Source organism: Sarcophilus harrisii, chromosome 2 (assembly GCF_902635505.1).
Source record: "Sarcophilus harrisii chromosome 2, mSarHar1.11, whole genome shotgun sequence".
NCBI lineage: Eukaryota > Metazoa > Chordata > Mammalia > Dasyuromorphia > Dasyuridae > Sarcophilus > Sarcophilus harrisii.
In genome coordinates this window covers 374,284,348-374,299,138 of record NC_045427.1, presented here as the reverse complement: position 1 = coordinate 374,299,138, position 14,791 = coordinate 374,284,348, and the positions used below count along the sequence as shown (strand labels likewise).

Genomic DNA, 14,791 nt, shown 5'->3' with positions numbered 1-14,791 from the left:
CAGTTCCTAGATGTTAGGAAGGGCAAAATGCTGCAGTGAAAATGGTACTGGACTTTAGTCAGAGCTCAAGTTTGTACCCTTCCTCTAAATCTAATATTGGGGCAATTGCAGACCCAGGGGAGCCTAGATTTAGTACTGGTGTTCTTTGCTGTTTACCATACTGCCTCCAGTTGATGTTAAAGAAACCTGTCCTGTTTTCCCTCAATATTAATGCCTTGCTCTAAGATTACTTTCCATTTACCCTTTCTATATCTTGTATGTACATAGCTATTTGCATTATTTTTTCCTATTGGACAGTGAGCTCCTTGGGGGTAGAGACTGTTTTTGCCTTTCTTTGTATTCCCATCGCTTAGCATAATGCCTGGCACATGATAAACATTTAACAAATGTTTATTGACCTAGCTTCTCTGAATTTGTTTTTTCATCAGTAAAATTAGAATAATGCTTCTAATATTTCCCTCAGAGGGTTATTATATGAGAAAATGTAAGTAAAGCACTTTGTTAATTATAAAACACTTAAAAATATCATTTATTTTTGCTGTTTTTGAGTGCCTGCTATGCTTATAAGAAGCAGTAGAAGTAGAATCTATTATTGAGTTGATGATAGAATATGAACAAGTAAAGTTCAAAAGTATAGTTAACCTTCCACATTGCAGGAGTTAAAGGCATAGTCCCTCTACTCTCTGGAAAATCTGCATAAAATTTTTTCACCCTTTTTTCATACCAGAGAAGAAATTGAATTATTAGAATACTAAAAGATAAAATATGTTGATATTATATATACTATATTTTTTTATGCATTTCTGATTTTCTAAATTTTTTCTGTCATCTGTGACTTCAACAAAACTCTCCCCAAATTCCCATTTAGTTTTTTTTTTTTATGCCCATTCTATGATATACCAAAACTGTGATGGAGGAAAATCACCATATGGACCAGTTAACTGTAATTTACATATGGAGTTTTAAAAAATCTTTAAGACAACTATTAAAGAGATAGCAGAATAGGGTATTTTAACTGTCAAGCTAATGTTACAAACAATGAGTACATTAAGAATTCAAAGAAAAGAGAGGGCTTTTTATAGTTAGTATATAATCAAGGAGATGGGATTTGACCTGCATGTGGAGAGTTGAGTAATGTTTAAGAATGGGAAAAGGGGAATGGTATTTACAAAGAAGTCATTCTTTCCCTTTATATGTTTTATGGACAACAAGTTGATATTTAGATACTAGAATTCCTTCTGCAGGTTAACCATATTCACACAATCCCTGGATAATCACTTCCAGAATCTTTTGTATCACATTACAGGGGTAGTAGTAATCTTCCTAGGGCTACAGAACTATTTTGTAAATTGAAACTTTTCAGTAATGGAATTTGTTTATTGTTAATCCCGCCTTTCTAATCTTTCCCCCAGCCAAGAAGGATCAGGAAGGTGGAGAAGAAAAGAAGTCAGTACAGAAGAAAAAAGTAAAAGAACTGAAGGTGTTGGATTCAAAGACGGCCCAAAATCTCTGTAAGTATAACTATGATCCATTTTTTGCAAGATGAAGGGGAATAGCTTTCTAGCAACTCAGTTTCAGCTGTACCCAATAATTAAAGTGGTCTAGCATGTACTGCCTCAGGAACTTCTTCCCTCCATCCCCTGCATACCCTGGATTGAAAACTGGGTAACCACTCTTCAAACAAGGGTAGATTAAGTGGCCTGTGAAACTCTTGCTATCTTTGAGATGCTGTAATTCCAGATTTGGAATTTCACCTGCCTATTTAACATGCTTGTCTTTGCCATTATATTGGTTCAATTTTCTTTAACTGGAGGAACCATTGGCTTAATTTTGGTCTAAATGAGCCCAAAGAAATGCTTATGGTTTGGTTTATCATTGTGCTCAAACATTGTCTTCTCTGCTTCCAAAATGAACTTTGGGGTCATAAATTTATTTCACTACAAAGCAAATAAGAAAATTGCTTCCAGAGGTTAGGTTAGATATTGGTTTGTGCATATAAGAACAAGGTAGATAGAAAGCTGTACATAATAAGCATAAATGTAATTCCTGGCTATTTCTGATTGTATGATCAAGAAATACTGAACATCCTCTATAGCATCATGCTAGGTGCTATAAGGAATACAAAAAGGTAAATGTAAGAGACAATTGTTGCCCTCAAAGAGTTTTAGTGTGGTTAAAGAAGCATGCCATTCATATATGAAAAAAACTATAATAGCAATTCAATTCAGAAACCATATATTGAGACTTAGTCTATGTGGGGCATCATACCAGGAACTAGGGATATAAAGATAAGAAATGAAACTCCCTTCTTTCAGGAAGCATAACTCCAGCATCTTCCATCTGATAATGCAGTTTCCTTATAGTAACCTTGTAAGGGGTAGGATAAGGGAGGGTTTTTCTCATTTTGCTGAAAACAAGGCATAAAGAAGGGATGTGATTTGTTCATGGTCATATTGCTAGTAAATGTAAACTCCAGAATTGGAATCCAAGTTTTCCCAATGCATGTCTAGCTAGTATTCTTTCCAATTTTCCTGCCATAAAAGACATACTACCAAATAATATGTAATTTCCAAGTGAATAATACAGGCATTAAGGGCTTTGAAGAAAGATCAGATATTTTGGTAAATGAGGATGGATTTGGAACTTGAATATCCATTCAATTTAGAAAAATAGAGAGGAGGAGGTAGGGCATCTCCATAACAAAGATGTGGTGATGGGGAAGAGATATTCAATAGGTGACAAATAAATGGTTTTGCCTGGAATGAAGGGTTAATGTAACCAGGCAGTAAGGATTAAGGCTGAACAAATTGGTTGTGGTCAGATCATGAAAGTCTTTAAACCAGGAGTTTGGACTTTTATAGCCAGTGAAGAGTCATTAAAAAGTTTCTTCAGCAGGATTATGACATGATAAAAGCAGTATTTTAGGAAGATTCTCTTCCCTCTACCCCTCTCCCAGCTGCCATGTTTTCTGACTGGGCCTGGCTTTGGTTTCCCTATAAGAAAATGTTCAGGGAACACCAAGGAACCCTAGAGCCATTGCTATTACAAAGCCCACACTTAACAAAACTGGAGGGAGGCCATGGTATGTGGCAGTAATTGGTTGTCCAGACCAGAGCTAATATCATGCTAGTGATGGCCTATGGGAGCTTGTTTTTTTGTTTTTTTTTTAATTGAAGCTTTTTATTTTAAAAACATATGCAAGGATAATTTTTCACCATTGACCCTTGTAAAACCTTGTGTTCCAATTTCCCTCTCTTCCTTCCATCTCCTCCCCTAGATGGCAAGTAATACCATATATGTTAAATATGGTAAAAATATATGTAAATCCAATATAGGCATACATATTTATACAATTATCTTGCTGCACAAGAAAAATCAGATCAAAAAGGAAAAAAATTGAGAAAATAAAATTTAAGCAAAAAACAAAAGAAGTAGAAATGCTATATTGTGATCCACATTCAGTTCCCACAGACCTCTCTCTGGGTAAGTAAGGGAGCTTGGTATTTTTGCTGCTTTTGATTTTTGTGAAGAGGCAGAGCATTCGATTTCCTATGAAGTCTCAGAGGCCCTTACATTCCTGTAGGATATAAAGCTCCCAAGGATCTGAAGGAAGAGCTATTTAAGGATGTAAATTATGAACTCCAGCTTCTTGAAGAGGATGATGCTAGACTTTTGCAGCTAGAGACACTAGGCAATCAACATGGTTACAAATACCTATACAAAGTGAATGTCTTGGATGTCATTAATACCTTTGAGAACCCACCTATTAGAAAGCTAGCATCCTCATTCGCTGATGGCAAGAACTTCTGCTCTTAATGTGCTGGAGCTTTGGAACACAAGTTTCTCCTTCAGGGATATCTGCAAAAGCACTAACTGATAACCTGTTAGATGGCTATAAGACAGCTCAATGTGGAACTGGCGTCTTTGGCCAGAATGAATATCTATATTATCAGGGATCCCTGAGTGAACTAGCTGCTCCTGTCAAACCCTGTGTTAACCTCAGTTGACTGTTAAAGATCTAACATCGCCTGCTGAAGTTTCCTCCTGACCAACTATCCGGATCACCTCTCTGTCCTCCAACCAAAAGAGTAGCTGAAGAGTTTTAAGAATAACTACAACACACTAGAGAGCACCCTCTGACTGAATTTGGGGATAGAATAGCTAATATGTCTCCAGGAGGAGAATCTAGACACAGTACTTAGGGATTTCTCCAGAGCAGGAGATACAGTAGCACTGGACAGCATTGATATTATGCCCAGAATTCTTCCTTACCTTCTCACTCAGATCTGTTGTAAGTTCCATAAGGCCCTCTTTCTCCCTCTGATAGCATTTTTATGGAGTTGAATCCACATATTTTTCCTGTGTCACTACTTCCTTACCTGAACTTGTTTTTAATCATGTTTATTTTTTGCCTTCTCCCAAGGTCAGTTTTATCCAAAGTAGGATAGTGGGGGTGGGGAAGAGGGCATTAAAAATAGAAATCATTTTTAGCTAGCTAGTTCCTATCTTATCCACTTGGATGGGAACTCTAGTCCATGGACATGTCATTTAAAGTTGTGGAAAGAAAAGGACAGAAGGGAGCAAGGAGTATTGTACTTGAACCAAGTCCTGTTGAAATTTGTGTTGTGTTTAGAGCATTGCCTTGCTTCTCTTTGTATACCATGGATCAAGATGTGACTAAGGGGAAATGTGAAATAGGCACTCATTCTAAATTCCCCCAATAAGCCACTGCACTGGTTTGACTTTTCAAACTGGTTACTTAACAAAACAGTTGGAAAATTAAACAAAATATATACTAATATTGGCTTGGAAGAGGAAGAAAATGGAAGAAACATTTTGTTTCTCATTTTCTGGCAGCAATCTTCCTGGGTTCTTTTCGTATGCCCTATCAGGAGATCAAAGCTGTCATCTTGGAAGTGAATGAAGCTGTTCTAACAGAATCAATGGTGCAGGTAAGACAAAGATAGTTTAATTATATTGGTCTGGTCTAGTGAATTTATTTTAATTTTAAATAACTTAAATTTTCATACCTATTGGTCAATATTATCATTGAAATGAGAACAGAAGAGAAAATCAAAAAGCAAGACACAACAAAAATGATTACATATGTAACTATATATACCACTCTGATTTTTAAAAGAGTATGTTTTTATTAACTTAAAATAATTCCATTGTGGTCAACATTGATACTTTATTGTTTAATACTGTTTTTCTTTATGTAGCTGAAGGCACTGAATGTATATATTATTATTTTGGTTCTGCTTTCTTTACTATGTATCGGTTCAAATAAGTTTTCCTGTATTTTCTTTGCATCCTGTATTTTTATTATCTGCCATTGACTAATAATAATCAGTTACATTAATTATAATAGTACACAACAAAAAATGATTGAGGAATTCAGAGAAACTTGGTACTGCATGTACAAACTGATGCAAAGAGAAATAAACACAACCAAGAGAAAAACATTCTGTTATTCCACTAATGTAAATTTAAAATCCCTAAGACAAAGTCAAACTATGAAAAACTTAAAAACCAATGAAGCTTTTATATTGTAATGAAACATATCTCCCCTGACAACAACTGGGAAAGATATGGTTACTGTCCTGCTTTTGTGGTTTGTTTTTTTTTTTGTTGTTGTTGTTGTTAGAAGAAAGGTAGAGAGGAAATGAACATTTATTATGCTCTTATGGCTCTTATTATTCTCATTTTGTAATTGAGGAACTGAGGCAGGCAGAGGTTATGTAACTTGTCTAGGGTTATACAATTATTAAGTGCCTGAGTGCAAATTTGAATTTAATTTTTCCTTACTCCAGATTCAGTGCTCTCAGTTTTTAAACATTTATTAAGCATTTATTATGTGCTGCCCTTATGCTGGGGATACAAATGCAAATAAAAACAAAGAATCCTTGTCCTTGAGGCAATTTCATTGGGGAATACAACCCATAAAAGAAAGTTTAAAAGTGGGACCAAGAGAAGAGTGGTATCTAGCAGGTGCATGATAATTCTAGAGGAGTCTAAAAGCAGTAGAGGTAGAGGAAAATGGGGCTAATGATAATTAGCATCACACATGTATGTATACAACCTTGGGAAGTAAGTGCTATTATTATCCTCATTTTGCAGATGAAGAAATCGAGGGCAGGCTAAATGACTTGCCCATGGTCACATAGCTAGCTAAATGTCTGAAGCCAAATTTTAACTCAGAAACACCTGACCTCAGACCAGTCTCAGTTGTCTGTTCATTATGCTTAGGATTCAATTTGAGGTTGGGGATGAGGTTGAAATGACTCTGATGTAAAAATAGAAGACAGTAAAATGAATTTTTAAAATTCCATTACAAGTGTATATTCACATATCAAAATTTATTCCAACATTTCTCATACATTGTAGACTTGTTTGTTTTCAGTTTTTTGCTATTACAAATGATGCTTCTAGGAATATTTCTACATAGTAGATCTTTTTTTCCCTCTCTTTCAACAATGACCTTAGTATTAGCATCAATAGGACAAAATTTTTATCAGAAAATTTAAAGTTAAGACTTTTCTTGGTCTATATACTGAATCTTCTACATGTAATGTTTTGACCTGTGCAGAATCTTTTTTTCTTCAGTGAAATTTGTCTCATTGTATCTTATAATTTTCTTAGAATCATAATTGATTACATTTTTTTCCTGTACACAATTGCACAGACTATGGCCAATAGCTTTAATTTTTTTTATAGCTTGACATTTTATAATTATCCATTTGAAATTTCTAATGGTGTAAGAAACTAATTTGTTACCATTTTTTCCATCATATTGCAATTTTTCCTAGCAGTTTTTGTTGAATAATGAATTTATTCTCTAATGATTTGTGTTCTCTGGTTTATTTAATACTGGATAATTATATGCATTTGGTTCTGAATCTAGTTTTTCCTAATCTAATTCAGAGATCTGTTGATTTTTTTCCTATTTATACCCAGCATGAGATTATTTTGATAATTAAATTATTTTAGTATAATTAGAAATTTGGTGGCGCTAATTCACTTTCATTTTGTTTCATTATTTTCTTTCATGTCCTTCATCTTAGGTTCTTTCATTCACATGTTTGGGTTTTTTGTTTTGTTTTGTTGTTTTGGTTTTTTGCTGAGGCAGTTGGGGTTAAGTGACTTGCCCAGGATCACACAGCTAGATGTGTTAAGTGTCTGAGGCCAGATTTGAACTCAGGTCCTTCTGACTTCAGGCCTGGTGCTGTATCTACTGCACTACTTGGCTGGCTACCTCTGTGTTTTCTTACTTATAATTTCAATTAATTTAATTTAGTATTAAATCTAAAGATAAATTTAAGGGTGTCTCTTCCTCCCCCCCACCCCTGTTCTGTATTAACACAGAAGAAGCAGAATATTGCAGTAGATAAAAAAAATCTGGCCTAGGAGCCTAGAAGTCCTGGGTTCAAGTCCTGCCTCTGGCACATACTAACTTTGTGATTGTGAACAGATCACTCTTAGGGTATTGAATAACCCTATAAAACTCTTTAAGTTGCAGAGAAAGTATCCATTTGTTTTTGTAAAGGGCATTCTTCCCCCTGAGCCATAATAATGAAATATGTCCCCATATTTGATACTTTTCCAGTTGTTTAGTTCCTTTTTATTTCATAAGTAAAATGTACTTTGACTAATAAATTAATTTCCACATATTTAGTACGCTTTAAATAGTATTTTTCTATTTTACAACTTTTCTGAGTTAGTAGTTATATTTAAGAATATTAATAATTTTGTGAGGTTATCTTTTTTAATCCTCCTATTTTGGTGAGGCTATTATTTTTTGATGAGTCTCTTGGATTTTCTAATTACGTCATTGTATCTCTTTGTCATTTAAAATTTTAATTTCCTTTCTTATTTTATTACTATTGATAACATTTCTAAAACTTAACAGAAATAATAATGAGTGGGGGCATCCTGCTTTCATTCTATTTCATCATAAATGATCTTAATTCTTGGGTTCTGGAAATTTTTTGTTATTTCCATTCCTATTTTTTAGTATCTATAGTTTTTTTTTTTTAAAGGATATTACTTTACAGCATTTTTATATATTATAATAAAATAATATACATTATTTTAAAGGATAAAGGAAATTAAAAGATAAAACTTAAACTTTTTTGGAGTTTTTCTTAAGAATCTTTTTAATCTTTTGAGTTGGCTCTCTCACAAGACAGGTAATATGTACCCTGTAGTTTTCCTTCACATTGATCCTTGAACATTGAATGGGATCAGTAGGACAATTTAAGAGATATGTTCAACTAAAATTAGGCAAACTAAACATCTCTCTCTTTCCCTCTCTCCTTCCTTCCTTCCTTCTCTCCTCTCTTTCTCTCTCTCTGCCTTTCTCCCTACCCCATTTCTTTCCTTCCCTCCTTTCCCCTCCTTTTCTCCCTCCCTCTTTTTTTCTTTGTTTCAGAATCTCATTAAGCAGATGCCAGAGCCAGAGCAGCTAAAGATGCTGTCAGAACTAAAGGACGAATATGATGATTTGGCTGAGTCAGAACAGTTTGGTGTAGTGGTGAGTAAGGTTTAAAGCAGTGGACTCCCTACCCCGTGGGGAGAAGCTGTCTGTCTGTTTATCTATATCTACCTATTGGGTAGTGACCATTTCATTCCCTCACCTTGTTAGCCTTGTTCTATCTTAAACCTGGACTTAGTATTTTTTCCTTCCCCCACTTTGGGATTCTGTACCTGACCAATGGTTTTGAAGCCTGCCTCCCTTGCCCCCCACCTCCTCCCTGTTATTATTTCTTTGCCTGGCTATGCCCTAGCTCCTTTGTCCTTCCCACCAGATGGGCACTGTTCCTCGCCTTCGACCTCGACTCAATGCCATCCTCTTCAAGCTGCAGTTCAATGAGCAGGTAGAAAATATCAAGCCAGAGATTGTTTCTGTAACAGCTGCTTGTGAAGAGGTACGAAAGAGTGAGAACTTTTCTAGCCTCTTGGAAATAACCCTGCTTGTGGGCAACTACATGAATGCTGGTTCCAGGAATGCTGGTGCCTTTGGCTTCAACATTAGCTTCCTTTGCAAGGTGAGAATGGGAGACAGAACAGAGAGAGACGAGGGCAAGTTTTCTAGCCCTTTGGACCAAATAGTAGGAACTACAATCTTCTGAGGGTGGTTTTGCTCTCAGACCCACTCCCTGCTCACAGATATTCTCATTCTCAGCTTCGTGACACCAAGTCCACTGATCAGAAGATGACACTGCTGCATTTCTTGGCTGAAATGTGTGAGAACAACTACCCTGATGTCCTCAAGTTCCCGGATGAGTTAACCCACGTAGAGAAGGCTAGTAGAGGTGAGGACAGCCTGGGGAGAGACTGCACTATGGCAAAGGGGGCTGGCAAGTATCTGCTTGGAGAGGGAAATAGAGGTTACTTTGGTTATAGAGTTCATTGTCTCAAATTCATGACTACATTTGAATTTAGAAGCGATATTGGGGGGGACATGAGTCCATTGTGAAAATGTAAAATGGAGAAGGGCTTCTGTGTATGAAACTGAGGGAAAAAATTAACAGCACAATGAAAAGAAAGCCATTTTGGGGAAAGGCACTTGTTTTTAGTCTAAGACTTTAACTCTTGGTTTTCCCATTCAGAAAACAGACTTTCTTGAAAAAAGCTAAGACGTCACTATTCGGGAAGAAGGCAGAGAAAATTTAGCCTTCTGCTGAAGGAAAAGCTGATTCTACCATTCATTTTCTCTTGAGAATAGAAGTAATTCAAAATATATACAGGCAGCACTTTCTTAGCTCTATGTTTTTGTGCAAGTCTCCTTATCCTAAATCCCACTCCTCTAACAGGCATGGGCCCAAGACCACAGAGCCCAAAGGAGAAGAGCTTAGTTCATTTAGTTAAATATTGACCATTTCTGATTTTTCTGGCAATTAAGATGTTGGGGTTTGCCAAATAAATTCATGACACAATTCTAGTCATCAAGATGCTTAGAATCTTGCAGGATGCAAGAATAAGACTTGCACATAATAGAGAGTATTGAAAAGTATGTCAAGTCAAATATTAAAAAGTGCTGAATTAAATGTAATCAAATATCCAAAGCAGTTAGGAAGGGGAAAATTACTGGCTTGAAGAGCTGCTCTCCTAGGCTAGATCCTTTCAGGGTTATAAGTTCACTTTTCATTGAAGCTATAAATTCATTGTTACCTCATCCATCTTTTACAGTTTCAGCTGAGAATTTACAGAAGAACCTGGATCTAATGAAGAAGCAGATTTCAGATGTAGAAAGAGATGTTCAGAACTTCCCAGCTGCCACTGATGAAAAAGACAAATTTGTGGAGAAAATGACCATATCCTTTCAAGGATTATGAAGAGGGGAATAAATAAGAGATGTCTATGGGGCTCAGGAGTAGGAGTTTGGAACACATTTTAGTGAGATCTCTTTTGTGGCTAATAGGTGATGCATTCCACTCTGGGAGTATTTAGTTGAAGAAGAGTCTAAAGAAGCAAAAAATACTATTAGTTTCTTGGTCCTGCTCCTTTACTCCTTGGCTTCACAGCTTTGTAAAGGATGCCCAGGAACAATATAACAAGCTTCGAATGATGCATTCTAACATGGAAACCCTCTTTAAGGAACTAGGAGATTACTTCCTCTTTGATCCTAAGAAAATGACTGTGGAAGAATTCTTCATGGACTTAAACAATTTCAGGAATATGTTTCTGGTAAGCAATCAGTCTTTGCCTACAAATAAAGAAGCCCTAGGAGTTTTTCTCTCAGAAACTAGCTCAGTTTGCTTAATTATTTTTGTTTTTTATTCATAGCAAGCTGTCAAGGAGAACCAAAAACGTCGGGAGACAGAGGAAAAAATGCGTCGAGCAAAGTTAGCCAAAGAAAAGGCAGAGAAAGAACGATTAGAGAAGCAGCAGAAGAGAGAACAATTGATAGATATGAATGCAGGTATGAAAGGAGAACAAGGAATAAAAGGTGAAACAGTAAGCATGTTCAGGAATTGCCGTTTAGGGAGAGAAAATGGCTGATCTTTGAGCTGGACTCAAATAACTGAGCTTTTGGTTCCTCAAATCAATTTTGTGTGTGCTCTAATTTCCTCTTTCAGACTTCCAATTTTTAAAAAATTTCATATCTTATTTTCTTAATTATCCAAACTCCTCCCTTTCTTATTTTTTTGTTACTAAATAACTTTAGTATTACTGTAACACATATTCCTCCTTTCTACCTATTCAGGAGTTCCTCTGGTCATCTTTCACACCCTGCAGAATTCTGCTTGCATTATATCCAAGATGGCCTCCTAGGCCTCTACCAATTCCTCTGTAGCAGCAATATCATCCTTCCCCTAGTTCTAACTTTTCCTCTTTTCCTCCAACCCTCCTCATTATCATGATTTGGAAACAGCTACAAAGTATGGATTTGCAAACCATAACATAAACACACATTCTTCCCAGACGGTATCCATTTTTACTACCAGAAGCATTCCTTTGTTTAACATATGGCTCAAAAGCTTACATGAGAATACCCACACACACACATACACACACACTCTCCCTCTTTATCCCCTCCTTCCAGAAGCATTCCTTTGTTGAAACATATGGCCTCAATTACTGCCCTGTTTCCTGCCTCTGCTTCTTTCCTGCTCCTGATTCCCTTCCTCTTCCCCTCCCCCCCACCGCTGACTTGCTCATGTTGGTGACTATAGAAATTTAACTATTAAATTTAAATTAAACTTAACATTTTACCTTATCAGTATCCAACTGAATTTACCATAATATTTCCCCTCTTCCTTTTGGCTGTTCCTTCCATGTGAAGGTTAGGAAATTATGCCTCTGAAATTCTAGACCTCTAAAGTTAAGCTAGTTCAGGAAAACTGAGCAGTTTGTACCCTATTAAAGCTAAGGTTTTTGTTTTGTTGTTTTTCAAGAAAGACTGTTCCTGGTCCTGTACCATTCAGGTCTATTTGGAATTTGTTTTTGGAAACTGATTTTAAAGATTTATTGTTTTTCTCTCAGGACCTTTTCAGTCCTAGCATTTGTTGGATACAAAGTCCAATAACAGCCTACCTCTCAGAACCTAAAGGAAGAAGCAGTAACAACCCACTTCTTTGCCCTTTTCCAGCCCATAGAACAAAGCTTATGTCAAGTCTCATCCCACCTAATTTCATTTGCTTTTCAGCATCCCAGCTATTCTAGCTATAAAGCAAGGATCACAGAAAATGGTCTGTTATAATTTCTTCTTCTGGTATCTGTCTGTGGACTGGAACAGAACTAGAAGTTTATTTCCTAGGACATTGGCACTATCCTGGGTACTGGGGGTGGGAGAATACATCATGTTAGAGTGAAAACAACATGGAATTGGGATTTTCATTGACCTTAGGGAAGTCAGCCTTTTGGGGCTTGTGAGATGAGGGGGGACCTCTGTCAGGCTTTCTATCTTTAAATCCTTTCATCCTATATTGCTAGCATATAAGTGGTGTTAGGGTTTAGCCCAGTCAGCAGGAGGCGCAGTATTCCTGTGCCCTGTCATCCTATATAGGGCTAGCAATTGAGTTGGAATATGGGTCAGTTGCATTGGTTCTCTTCAGCAGGCAGATGGCGCTTGGAACATTTAGCCGGAGCCTTGGAAATGACAGCTGTTCTGGGGATTTTGCAGTTTCAGGTTTCACCCACCCAGGAGTTGTTGCCATGGAAACAGACCTGGGCCTTGAGCAAGGATTCTACATTAACTCCTTATGTACCCACAAGAATTGTTCAATGTATTCCAGAGGACCTAAGTGGAATGTGGCTCTCTGGGAGAAAGGGTTGTTAGAGGATAATACCTGTATATAAGCTGACCGTTTATTTGTAGCTTCCTGCCTGTCTTAACTCAGCAAAGGGGAGCAGATCCTTGCTGCAGACATTTAAGCAGAGTGACTTAAAGGGTTGGGGGAAGGGAGTTTGTTTTTTTTCTACCATTTTAATCTTAGTCACTGCCTTGAAAATCAGCAACTCTATCCTGTTGCTGACTAAAAAGAGAGGGATGAGTCTGGAGGTGGGATATACCTCACAGGAAAAGAGCCTCAACTGTTTACCTTGTTAATACCTTTAACCCAAGATCCTACTAAGGGATAAACAATACCCATTAATTAATTAAAGGAGTTTCAGGGCTAAAAATTTTTATTTCAGTAACATTGAGGTAATATGTAAATATGCATAACTTAGATTTTGAATCTCTTCTGCCTTTTTACTCCCATCTGTTATGATTTGGAACCATATGGAACAAGTAAAGACCAAACACAATTCATTATCTGTGCGGTGGTGGAAAGCGATAGGGGGAGGATGGTTGACAAAGCCTGGGCTGCTTTTAGAATAAGAGGGTGTTAGCATATGAACCAGTCACTTCATATCTTACTTCATTTTCTTACAGAGGGTGATGAAACTGGTGTGATGGACAGTCTCCTGGAAGCCCTACAGTCAGGTGCAGCATTCCGAAGGAAGAGAGGACCCAGACAAGGTGAGTGGGGAATTGGTGGTGACTTTGTGCTGATAGCTATGAGGTTTCTATGCTCTAGGATTAAGGGCACAAAATCTATACACTGGAAAAGGAATTAGCCAAAATAATTTGTTGATGAAGAGAACTAGCATTGGAAGTCTGTGAATAAATAAACCACTTTACCCAAATCTCCTTCATATAGTCCTAGAGAAAGTTATCTTTTTATCAACATCTGGAGCTCATCTGCTAATTTGAAAGAGGGCTCTGCTTTGACTTCTCCCTCCATGGAGCAAAGATCTAGAACAAGGGAAACACTAGGAAGGCATTTTATTTCTGTGGATATAAAGGAGTTTGTACACATGTGTAATCAGTATTAGGGCGGATAAAGAGAGTGAAATGATCAGACACCTGAGAGAACACAGGAATAGTTATGACCTATTCAAAGTTTAAAGCTGGGAATGGGAGGTAGACACTGGAGTTACAGGATTTTATAATGTCTGTTTGAAAGTTAGAAGGGAGCTTTCCCCCATACCGTGCCTTTGATAATGTTGAGTATATAATGTTGAACTAAAATACCTGGAGAAAAGAATAAAGGTGAAGTGAGATATTATTTAGGTAAGGCTATAAATAGGATGAATTGAATTACTAAGGTAATGGGAAAATGACCTAATTAAAAGGGAGGAGGGGAATAGCTAGGGCTCCTACTCTTTTTCTTCTCAGCATAGAAAAGCACCATGACTATAGATGCATCACCAATTTTGATGAAGATGTTTTCTCAGGACTGATGATGCTTTGGTATATGATTTGACTCTTAGGACTTATGTCCTCTTTCCCTCTTATGAAGGAAATGACAAAATAAGACTTCCTTTAGCCACAACCTCAACTATAGAGGCAGGTATTAAGTGCTGTTTGCTTTCTGCACATTCTTTGGTTCTACTTTACCTCATCTTTAACCTTGGAACCATCCTGGAAAAGAAGAATGGGACTTGAATGTAAACTGCCACCATACTTGATATAACCAATTCCATTCAAGTGAGGACATGGCATATTTGTTATCTGTTAACAAGCTAAAGAGGTAGTAACTGTTATTAGTTAGAGAGTTTAGCTACCAAAAATGGGGCATAGAGTATTTGATATCTTAATCTCAATCCATATTTTGCAGGATAGACTTCTAGATCAACAACTCCTAATCCAGAAATCCAATCTGTATTTACTGAGTTGGAACTTTTTACCATCTCTTGAAATAACTATAGAAAATTTAATTTGATGCTAGAATTCCCAATCCTAGTAATTTTGCCTAAGAAACAGAATCTTCGGGGCAGCTAGATAGCACAATGAATGGAT

General features: G+C 36.8%; 1 protein-coding gene and 1 pseudogene across 3 annotated transcripts in view; both read left to right on the top strand.

Moving 5' to 3' along the window:
- DIAPH1 (diaphanous related formin 1) overlaps positions 1 to 14,791 on the top strand; it is an 81,137-nt gene that overhangs the window by 59,396 nt on the left and 6,950 nt on the right. For all 3 annotated transcript variants that reach the window (XM_031953427.1, XM_031953426.1, XM_031953428.1), the window contains 9 exons: positions 1,413 to 1,511; positions 4,858 to 4,952; positions 8,432 to 8,533; positions 8,808 to 9,047; positions 9,185 to 9,314; positions 10,192 to 10,316; positions 10,525 to 10,689; positions 10,789 to 10,924; positions 13,382 to 13,468. In XM_031953427.1, coding sequence (XP_031809287.1) covers positions 1,413 to 1,511; positions 4,858 to 4,952; positions 8,432 to 8,533; positions 8,808 to 9,047; positions 9,185 to 9,314; positions 10,192 to 10,316; positions 10,525 to 10,689; positions 10,789 to 10,924; positions 13,382 to 13,468 — 1,179 coding nt within the window. The remainder of the gene's footprint in view (positions 1 to 1,412; positions 1,512 to 4,857; positions 4,953 to 8,431; positions 8,534 to 8,807; positions 9,048 to 9,184; positions 9,315 to 10,191; positions 10,317 to 10,524; positions 10,690 to 10,788; positions 10,925 to 13,381; positions 13,469 to 14,791) is intronic.
- Positions 1,518 to 4,851, top strand: LOC105750735 (annotated as a pseudogene).